This window comes from Urocampus carinirostris, chromosome 17, assembly GCF_059441175.1.
Source record: "Urocampus carinirostris isolate Australia breed hairy pipefish chromosome 17, RoL_Ucar_1.0, whole genome shotgun sequence".
Lineage (NCBI taxonomy): Eukaryota > Metazoa > Chordata > Actinopteri > Syngnathiformes > Syngnathidae > Urocampus > Urocampus carinirostris.
In genome coordinates, this window is record NC_142365.1 from 157,865 (window position 1) to 168,986 (window position 11,122).

Consider the following 11,122-nt stretch of genomic DNA (forward strand, 5'->3'; position numbering starts at 1 on the left):
GAGACACTGGTCAAGTAGAAATAGGCAACTGCACTTCAAAAGTCAGATGTAAAACAATAAAACGTGACGATCCAACCCTTCTCTCCGTGACATAAAAACGACATTACCCACCATCCCGCATTGTGACTGAGCTTGCTCTGAATTTATTCAAAGTGACGCGCTGCTTTTAAACCTCACTGACCGTAACGGCGGAAAAAATAAAGAGTTAAATAACACCGTTACGTAACGGCACGGCGTTATTACCAACGCTCATCATGGAAATGTTTTTTTTGTCTTCCAGTTTGAGGAGAAAGACGGCAAATGGTCATTCATGGACCTGGAAAGGTCCAACACCGGCACAAATCCAGCCTACGCGCAACAGGTAGGAAAAGAGTGATTTTTACATTTTGATATCATTTGTTTCATCTTTTTATAAATGCGCAGCTGTTTTCTTCATTTCCCGTGACTGCCGCCGGCGAGCAAAGGCGCGGCCCTCCGGTTTAACCGAGACCTCCCTTATACAGGGTCAGGGCGGGTGCTTGAAATCCTTGAAATGTGATGTTGCGTTTTCGAGGCCGGAAATGCTTGAAATTTGGGTGAAGTGCAAGAGAACGCTTGACATATTATTAGTGTTTCCCGGCGCTCTTTCTCGATAGTCACGATGACGCCGACGGGGGCTCCGGTCGTCTTAATCGAGTTATCGCGTGACGCGTTACTGCCCCCTACTGTCGCATTTGAGACTCGCGATGGGAATTACGGCTGATTTTTTGAGAAGCGGCTCCTCGGACTTTTGGGGATTCTCCTTTATTTCTATTTTGATGAAATATTTATAATAGTAAAACATCATAGAATAGAATATGCCTTTATTGTCATTGTTACACCATGGGATATATTGTAACAACGCAATTGGACGACTCCAGTTCCACATTTTACAGTGAGGATAAGGAAACAACTTTTAAGTTTTGCAGGTGATCCCTGAAAAACACGTGAAATAACGATTCAAATATTCACAGATATAAGAAAAGTCACGGTAAAATGCGAAACAATAAAATGAAAAAATAGAAAACTGTTTACTACTCCGTGCTATAAGTAAATAATAAAATGCAAAAAAATAAATATTGACAATTCTATTTGAACTCATTTAGACAAAGATCGTGTGAAAAACACGCACAAGATATCAACTCAAATAAGTCAAACAAAAAGCAAAAGATGGGCACTCTCAAATGAAACGCTTGAAGCAATCTGCTTTGGAGCAATTCCTATCATTCAAATGAGTCCAAATGTGGCTCCTTTGTTTACTTGCTTTTTCTGACCTTTGTATTGGACTCCATTACATTTCTAGAGCACTTTTCATGTTTGGAAAACAAAAGTGTGAGGTTTTGAAGCTGCGCGTGCATTGTTAAAGCAGAATGCCAGAATTCACGTCGGTCGATAGCAGCCCGTTGACACAAAAAGATGGTCGAGAGCAACGGCGCAAAAGAGCACAAAGTATGTGTTAGCAGCAAGATAGTGACTTTATTTGAGTCATCAAAGCCAACAACAACAAAAAACGGTGTTTTGATCAGCGTCGGATTCTTTGTTTTGAAGGTACCGGAATCGTTGAAAAATGGCCCTTGAAAGTGCTTGAATTTGGTCGTGAAAAAGGTGCAGGAACCTTGCTTATAACGGTGTGTGAGAAAAAGAGAGCGGACGACTCAGTTTTTCACAACTTAAAACGCAATAAGACGATTCATTGCAAAAAAACAACAACATTGTTGCAAAGTATTAAGGATTGATCATGGCAATATATAACAGAACAACACTTTCAAATGGAGTTTATTATAAATCTACCTCTAACATTCATTGTTTCCCATCTGCCATCCGTAAGTACCTGTATCGACTCCTCTTCAATCGTGCCGTGTTTGCGTCGCGTCGTCTGCTACGAGCCACGTCAACTCCTGCTTTTAATGTACGTTTACGTTTTGTGGCGTCGTCCATTTTGTGAGCTTCTTTTGAATCTTTCTTCTGGGGTTTTGGCTTGTTTCTTAACCACTTATCGATTTTTCTCGCGTTCTCTTGGCGTCTACTTTAGAAAATGATACGCGCCACCTTAGAACGCTCGGGAAAGTTCGGAAGTTATTCGCTGCGGTCTTCTGATCGGCTGCCGACTATGCAAATTGCCAAACGAACCGAAATTTCCGAACCGAACGGAGATTTCGAAACGGGAATACATTTTTTTGAAAAAGTTGTGGGCCACCCGGGCGGAGACGTTTTGAAAAGTTTTACGTCCGACGTAAAAGATGCGGGCAGACCTTATTTCAGACGAGCGTAGAAGGAGCAAAAGCCGGCCCCCCGCTCACCGATCGACTCTCTCCCCCCCAGATGTGGCAACGAGGGGGAAACGGAGCGGGAGACGGCAACAGCGAGGAGGAGGACGAGGAGGAAGAAGAAGACGGCGGGCAAAAAGGTCCGGTCGTCCTCTCGCGGGTCCACTTGAGCGAAGACGAGGACAGTCCAGAATTCCCTTCCGTCGGGGGCGACAGCGACCTGGACTCGGACGCTTTCTGAGGCCAAAAAAATCCCTCTCTCTTTTAGGGGACACACACGGATATCTTTTTACACTTTTCAGCAGCGCTCTTTCCCACGTTGTACATATTAGCATTTCTTTTGGGTGCGGCGAAACGTCACCGTGCGTTTCATTCGGTCTGAACGTCGACGTCCCGCTTTTTGTTTTGTTTCATCGTTCACGCAAGTATGATGTCGGTGTCTGGAACTCTCAAGCAATTTCTGCGCATCGCGGTCGCACAATTTGCCTTGACGCGATGGATCTCTGCCCCGTCACTGGACGGCAAGCGGTTGAGGGCGTCCCCTGCCCGCTGCCCAAGATGCCTGGGCTCCGGCACCCCCGCGACGCTACTGAGGATAAGCGCTGGAGATCACGGATGGATGATAAATTTCCAAGGCAGATTGAAGATAAAAGTTGGTTACAGGGAAGGAGTTGACTTTCCAGCATCCTTTAAACGGTTAAATATTTGAAAGAATTGGCCATAGCCGTGTTTTTCAAGCCGTGTGCCGTGAGACCTTGTCTCGTGTGCCGCTGGAATTTGCCCGATTTGATCTTTCCCAAAAAAATCTGGCCATTATTCAGTCGTTTTGCAATCTTCAGACAAGGAAAAGTAATACTCATCCATATCTGTAGGTGGCAGTAGATTTCTATATAGTGATTATCTGCTTACAAGGTAGTACAGTGAAATATTTGACCTAACTTCATTTTCACACATTTCCGACGGACGCTGTGTCCGAGAACTTTTTTATAAATAAAAGGTGGATCAAAAATGCATTTTTTTTTTTCGTATCTTTGTTTTTCTTTTCTTTTTCCCTTTTTGCTTTCGTTTCCCCTACGTTTCCTTTTATCCCCATTTCCTGTTTTTGCCTCTTTATACATGGTAAATGGTCTGCATTTCTATAGCACTTTTCAAGTCAATGAAGAGCACTTTACAATCTGCTTCACACTTACCCATTCACACACACTCACACACCAATAGGGGGTAGCCATGCAAGGCGCCGACCTGCTTATTGGGGGCATTAGGGATTCAGTGTCTTGGCCAAGGACACACGGAGGAGCCGGGGAATCGAACCTGCGATCTCTTGATCGCAAGACGAGCGAGCTAATGCCGCCCATTTTTCTTATTTCTTACTCCACTAACTCATTTTTGGTTGCACTACACATGACAGTGACATCTGGTGGACACATTCTACACATTGTACCTTTAAGAGCATCACAAGACATAATATATATATATATAATATATAAACCCCATTTGGCCGAATTTCCTTCAGATCCTAACTTCCAACTCAATTGAGGTCGAGTCCTCTGCTTTAAAGGGACAGTGTGTATTATGTAATGTCACGGTATGGTGTTTTATAAACCTTTATAAAGCCGAGAGCTATTTTCTGGTTCCCGGATGGGCGTACACGGCCCGTTTTTAGCAAGCCGGTACACGAGCATCGACGGAGGAAGCTCTCGAAGGACGAGGAATCCCGTCGGGACCGAAAGAGCCCGACATACGGGTTTCCCTCCCGGACGTCTTCCGGACTAAAGACCCGTCCCCCAAGTCCACGCCGGGGTCTGCCTTGGGTGTCGGACGGTCGTCCGTTTCCAAACTTCGACTGTTTCTCAGAGCCTGGAGAGAACGGAGGCTGGTCCGTAGCGGGGATTCTGGCCTGCCTGCCGAGTCATTGCATAAGACATTGATATCCCTTTTCTTTATTTGTGATGAATAACAAAACAGTGGGATCAAGAGGGAGTGAGAGAAAGGGATGAGATATAAGAAAACAAAGGAAGAGAGCGAGAGAGAGACACACAGAGAGCTAGACTCAAAGACTAAGAGAGACACGGGGAGTGACAAAAAGACAGAGAAAGAAAAGACAGAGGCAGGCAAAAAGAGAGAAATAAAAGACAAAGGGACAGAAACAGAGACACAGAAAGAGAGACAAAAACAGACACACCCACACAGATCCAGACAAAAACACTTAAGAGAGACATTGAGGACAAAGACGGATGGAGAGACAAAAACAGAGAAATAGACAAAAGAACAGAGGCAGACAAAAAGAGAGAGAGAGAGGGAGAAAAGAAGAGAGACAAAGCGTGAGCAACAGACAAATACTTTCTGCGCAAGCACTTTTGGTTTGATTTTGTGAGAAAGGACATCTTTTCAGTTTCAACTCCGTGCTAGGCCATTTTGCCTGCGCAAATGCCCTTATGGAACCCACTGGTGTCCAGAATATTCTGCGTCGAAACGTCCCTAGCCTTTATTCGGAAAAAAAAAGAACTTCCTTTCTCACGACCCGGATTTCAACAAACGCACGGAGAGGAAGGAGTCATTCCTCGACGAGAGTGTTCAAGAGTATGGAAGTACCTCCATTTTCAGCTTTCTTCAGCAACTTGAACCGTTGACGGAGTCTCACCTGCGGAGACACCTACTGGTCAACGCGCAAATTGCCTATTGGTCCCGTCCCTCGAAAAGAAAGGGGAAATACTTGAGGTTCGGGACTTCTTGCCGACGCGGAGATGTAGTCCTGCCGTAAACCTGAAAACACGTTGCATGAATTGGACTCGTATTCGCGTCAAATTCGGGAAAAACATTTTTTGAAATAAATTTACAACCTAGCCAAAATTATGAACTACAGCCACATATTGGTGGTCAAATCATTGACATGTCGCTAAACGCAGTTTCTTAGTATCGGACCTCTCGCGTTCATTTTCTCCGGACAGTCAACTACTAAAACATCATGGCAGTTAGAAAAAAATCTATTAGAAAATCACAATGACCGCAGGCTACTCCAATGTCCTTAGGGGGCTAGCAGGTGCTCGCGGTCACCACGTTAGAGACCACTATTGAACACAAAGCTGCTTGAAACACATTTAAAAAAACGACTTTCCTTTTGGACATAGTACACATAGACAGGCGCACCAGCACCACCTAGTGTCTCTCCGTGCACACCACATGACAACAGGAACGGGCCGGACTTACTGTCCTCCTGCATCCGGGCCACGAGGTGGACGTCGGCGATGTCCTGAAGTTTGTAGCCGGTCGTTACGGAACGGCCGGGATGACCTGTCCCGATACAAAAAATGTCATTGGGAATAGGACTCGCAACCTTTTCAAGTACTATTACCGAAGGCCAGTTCTGCTTCGGACAGTTTGATGCCAAGTGGAGGATCCGGGTCCACTTCCGGACTTGCAGAGTGATGTTGCGTTGTAGGCACTCTGGAAAAGACACTACTGGAGGAACTTCCGCTTACTGGAGGAACAATGGAAAAGTACAAATTTAGACGAGAGAGGAAATATACATTTATGTGTATTTTTTTTCTTCCATTCTTCTAAATCGGTAGTCGCCGAACTTTCCTGTACCACGGACTTGTCTAATGTCCGACGATATTCTCGCTGACCGGCTCAAAAATAACATTAGGAATAATAACGATATTGAAAATCCTGGGGTGGGAAAACTACGACCCACGGCCCACATGCAGTCCAGAAGGCTTTTTCATCCGGCCCGCCATACAAAAATGCTCAAAATATATTGACAATATATCCATCTAGCTATCTGTGGCTATTAATATATCTATCTGTAGATATATATCTGTAGCTATGTGTATCTGTCTATCTGTAGCTATCTGTATCCATCTATTTATCTCTATAGCTATCTGTATCTGTCTGTATTATCTGTATATATCTATCTGTAGCTGTCTGTACCCATCTATCTATCTATATCTATCTTTCTATCTATCTGTGTAGTGCGGTGGCCAGCACATTCACCTAATATACGAAAGGTCCCCGGTTCGAGCCCGGATGGAAACATACGTCGGCTTGGAGAGGGATGGGCGCCACCAGGCTGTACTTGCCCGAGACACACCACAGATCATTTTTAAAATGACACTTTGACTGTACTGAAGTTATTCGTCATAAAAGTTTTGACTTTGCGTGTTTCGACGCTCATCCGACATACAAACAAACGACCTATGGTACCGGCCCGCTGCCTTCGGGTTGATGACCGCTGCTCTACGTTACTTTGATTGAGTTTCTTCATAAGCAAACGCGATGCCGCCGCCATCTCCGGACTGGGATTATCCAGGACGTGGCGACACCACATCAGAGCCGACCCCGTCTCCGGCGGATTTTCGCGGGGACTCTCGTACAGCCTGCGAGACAGATCCCAGAAGAAATCGAGCCGCGGGGGGCCGCGCCGGGTTCATTTCAGGTACGTACCAGCTCTCGTCGTTCTCGTCGTCATTTAATTCGAGAAGCTCCGCCGGATCCAAAACCGTCAGCCATCCTGGAGTAATTTCCTCATTGAGGGTCATCGCATCCCGGTTACCGGCAGCTCCTCGGGATCCTCGTGTCTCCGTTTCTCAGAGATGCAAAGCAAAGAAGCGTACTTGGATGGACTGCCCCGATTTCCTAAAGCAGGACTCCTCATTATAAAGGAATTGCGACAGGTGGCTGGATTTAGGAAAAGCGTCACAAGATTACGTGGATTAAAGCGTTAGAGTGAAAAAAGTCGCTTCAAGGGACACTGTGTAAGATCTAACCGCTAGATGGCACCGTGCACTCCACTAAGAATGAGTACGACAAAAAACAGGATGGATTACAAAGTAGAGAATGCTTTGCTTTTAGGTTTTTTTTGTAGAGCCATTTGCAGAGAAAGATAAAATGGGCAAAAAGGAAGAATAAGAAAAAGAGAAAAAAATGGGAAAGGGAACATAAATCAAAAGGGTAAACGAATAAAAAGCCGATCGGGGAAAAAAGGAAGAGACAAAGAATGGGAAAAGACAGAAAAACAGGGGAAAAAAAAACTTAACAACTGTGAACATTCTTATGACGCTAAATTTTGACGAAGGTCAATCCGATTTCAAAATAAAACGTTTTCCCACTAAAACCAACACAAACGACGTCATAAAGATGTTCAAATAGGTTTTCATTTGGTTTCAAATCCTCTTTTTAAAGCGCTCGACTCAATACAATTCGACATTTGCCATTTTGGACTCATTCGTGTATAAAACAGAGCGGGTCAGATTGACATCCACATGAGAAGGATTTAGACGAGTGAACATGGTTTGCAACGAGATTAGACGTGGCACTCCAAGATAATCATGTCATCATGACTGAAAAGAGGGAATAAATAAGACGAATGGAATTTGAGGATAAATAGGCACAATATTTGCAACACGATGTACTATTTTTTTGTCATTTGTGAATTATTTTAAAATATTTTTACTTTCTGACAATTAATGCAAGTCAAGAACCCGAAAAATAAAATAAAATAAATCGTTTTAGGTGATTTTTGCATTTTGATCGAAAGCCAAATCCATGACGTGCTCCCACCCGATGACGTCATCGAGAGGAAAGGGGGAGGAGTTTCTCTGCTACACCTTTCCCTCCCCCACCCCCTCCGGACTTGAAGGAATTCCGGCTCTTTTTAAAGGAGCGGCTTTTTCGGCTCGATCCACTAAAAAGAGTCGACTCTTTCGTCTTCCAAACGGCTCCTCGAATTGTTTTTTTGTTTTCAATAAATATATGAAGACATTTGATGTAACGTCATGGACGAAATGACTTTTAAACGTTGGAATTGGAAAGCGAACCAAAAACACAAGGAACTAAAAAAAAAGAGAGGGAGAGAGAAAAAAAGAGAAGGTAAAGGATAGAAAGGTAGGAAATTTGAAACCATATAAAGAAAAGAATAATATAAAAAAGAAAAGAAAAGAAGAAGAAAAAAGCTAAGGTAAAATAAAGGTATAACACCAAAAATATGTGAAACAAATGAATTCATAAACGTCAAAAATCTACTTTATGACTAAGTTTTGAATAGCATTCATTTTTTTTTTCACCCGACACAGAACCTTTAACTCAGGGGTGTCAAACACATTTTCGCTTGGAGGGCTTCATGGTAGAAAAAATAGACAGGTAGGTAAAAGAGAAAGAGAGAACAAGTGAGATCATGAGAGAGAGAAAGAAAGGGAGAAAGGAAGACAGAAAGAAAATGAAAGAAAATAAGAGAATGAGAGAAAGAAAGAGAGAAAGAGACCTACAGAGCGAATGAGAAAGCAAGAAAGAAAGACAGAGAGAAAATATGAAAGAAAAAATGCGATGAAGGTCCTTACAAACCAACATAAGAGGGCTGCAAAGATGATTGCAAACCACAGACTACGATGACAGCATCCCCTGATCTAAAACCTACACGAGGGCCGGGGAAAACTCAAAACCTCAAGTCAAGTAAGGTTTATTTGTATAGCCCCTAATCTCAAGGAGTCTCAAAGGGCTGCACAGACTAAAGAAACTACAGACTATTATGACACCATCCCTTGATCTAAAACCTACATGAGGGCAAGGAAATACTCAAATACTTAACATGGGGAAAATGAAGAAACCTTGAGAAGAGACAGTCTCAAAGGGCTGCACAGACCACAGACTATTGCAAAAATTGTATATGAACAATTGTGTGTGTCAGTGCATTAGGTGTTTTGGGTTGTTGGGTGGGAATAAAGGAGGGAATTTATTTGTCTTTATTTGATGTCTATTTTATAAAGCCATATTATTTAAAAAGCAGTTGTTTGGGTGAGTAGGGGGCCTAAAAAACAAGTGGTATTAGAAATCCTTATCAACTTTGAGAACGTCTTCTCTTTTCAATCGCGTCACAAGGTCTATTTTCTTAGTGATTAGGCTGGTTCAACACTGCCCCCTAGCGTCAAGGGCCTTCTCTGATTTCCATTCGTAGTTGATCCTGACCTACAACTTGACGGAGATGTCCCTCCGTTACGGCAGCGACGTGTACCCTCGCTGGGGGAAAGCCTTGGGGGTGTGCATGGCCACCGCCTGCTGCCTGCAGATCCTCATCTGGGCCCTGCTCGCCATCTGCAAAGAAAGCGGAACGGTGTCCGGACCCGTCTTCTATCGGTCCACCCGGGAATCCGTCCCGCCCAACCCGCGCTTGATTTCTCGCAGCGTTTCCGGAAATCCGTCCGACCGCCGAGCTCCTGGCGGGCCCGCGTCGGTGTCGGGAGAACGGAGGGGAACGCCGATTCGGAAGGGGCGGACGGGCTGTTCACCGTCACGCTCACGGGAATGGACTTCACCGCCATCACCTGGGAGGAAGGAAGAGGGCTTTGATGCTGGGGAAAAACTCCAAGGAGGACTTTGGTATCCGTGCCTGTGCACACTTGCAGGATTAGACGGAAGATGGGGTCTAAAAATAGCCAGCCCGACCCTGGCTTGAGGGTATTGAACCCCGAACCAGCCGGAGCCCGATGAATTAACTTGATGAGAGCAAACCCGATTTTTCATATTTTATTTGCGAGGACTCGGGAGGAGCGGGGATTCTCTTTCGCAGACTTTTGAATCCACCGGTCATTCTTCTTTGTCTCTTTGTCTTTGTCGCACGATGATTTCCGCCCCCCTCTCTCACGCAACGCAGCCGACAAGAATGGGTAAGCAGAAAGACGGAATCCGTGGCGTGGCTCCGCCACAACGAAAAAGAGACAAGGGAAATGACGGGCGGATAATAAAAAAAAAGACAAAGAAATGGTTGACAGTTTTGGCCCGGCCCGACCCGAAAGTCAGGTCGGTTATGGCTCGGGCTTAAGATCATACTTGCAGAATAAAAGCAGGAAGTGTAGCGACCTTTCAACTTAGCAACAGCGACCGCTAGTGGTATAAAAAGTAAAACTGCTGGTGGGATCTTTTAAAGTTGCCAATTTCACTGGGACAAATAAATTGCGGCGCATCGGTAAGTAAGCTACATTTCAGCAACGCGTTGAAATAGGAACAAACCCAAATGAGATGGAAAAGTTCCCCTACGAAAATTATTGATAATAATGCTCTGTTATCTCTGCAATTATTTTGAAATTGTTTCAGTGTCTGTACATATCGTGATGATTCACTCTTTAAAGTGTAAAGAGTACACACTATTCAGCATATATTGTGTAAGATAAATAAATGAGTATAACATCCGCATATTTTTTGTGCGGGTGGAATAAAATGCCGAATGATGTCTTTGTTGCATACAATATTTCACCGTGTTGATTTCAATGACAAAAAAGAAAATCTTATTTCTTATTAGCGTCTGCATATGTACAAAATTATACTTTTGCACAACACAAACATGACAGAACTGAATAAATGAGGGGATCATTTCTCCCTCATGCCATGAGGCTCTTGAACTCCACCCGTGGGAGTAAACGCTCACATGAAACCCAACCCCCACATTTGCATATGACCCTATTTTTATGACAGTGTGTATTTTCTGTAGCACTATTTAAATACTCTATAGAAACACGTTATATTGGGTGTTTTTCTATTCTATATCTTTATTTTATGATTTTATTTTTCAACACAAGGATACTGCTGGAAGTGGGAAGTTCCCAAAGGGGATGAATAAAGTAGCTATCCATCCATCTATCTCTATCTAAATATGATAAAACCAACTGAACCTACCCATAATGACAATTACATTGATTTTGACATTTGTCTTCATTTAAAACGTAATCTTCTGTTTATTTCTGTTTTCTCATATAAAATATAAAGTAAATAAGCACTACATGCAGTAGATTCAAGATTTTCTTAATTGTTGCTAACATAGAAATGCCAATGGGATTTTCTCTGCAATG

The 11,122-nt window shown here is 43.6% G+C and overlaps 2 protein-coding genes across 5 annotated transcripts in view; one reads left to right on the forward strand and one right to left on the reverse strand.

Annotated features, from left to right (window-relative positions):
- The window catches only part of taf1 (TAF1 RNA polymerase II, TATA box binding protein (TBP)-associated factor), a 35,235-nt gene extending 31,937 nt beyond the window's left edge, over window positions 1-3,298 (forward strand). For all 3 annotated transcript variants that reach the window (XM_088320452.1, XM_088320453.1, XM_088320454.1), the window contains 2 exons: window positions 281-361; window positions 2,341-3,298. In XM_088320452.1, the coding sequence (XP_088176578.1) occupies window positions 281-361; window positions 2,341-2,526 (267 nt within the window). In that variant the 3' untranslated portion in view covers window positions 2,527-3,298. The remainder of the gene's footprint in view (window positions 1-280; window positions 362-2,340) is intronic.
- The window catches only part of LOC148348831 (SLAIN motif-containing protein 1-like), a 32,120-nt gene extending 24,983 nt beyond the window's left edge, over window positions 1-7,137 (reverse strand). The window contains exons 1-7 of one of the 2 annotated variants that reach the window (XM_088320455.1): window positions 6,729-7,137; window positions 6,531-6,661; window positions 5,638-5,763; window positions 5,493-5,576; window positions 4,999-5,048; window positions 4,878-4,926; window positions 826-4,186 (exon numbers count right to left, since the gene is read on the reverse strand). In XM_088320455.1, coding sequence (XP_088176581.1) covers window positions 3,945-4,186; window positions 4,878-4,926; window positions 4,999-5,048; window positions 5,493-5,576; window positions 5,638-5,763; window positions 6,531-6,661; window positions 6,729-6,823 — 777 coding nt within the window. In that variant the 5' untranslated portion in view covers window positions 6,824-7,137 and the 3' untranslated portion in view covers window positions 826-3,944. Of the gene's footprint in view, window positions 1-825; window positions 4,187-4,877; window positions 4,927-4,998; window positions 5,049-5,492; window positions 5,577-5,637; window positions 5,764-6,530; window positions 6,662-6,728 lie in introns of those variants that run through there. The other variant, XR_015847197.1, reaches the window with a different exon arrangement.
- Window positions 7,138-11,122: the final 3,985 nt, after the last annotated feature.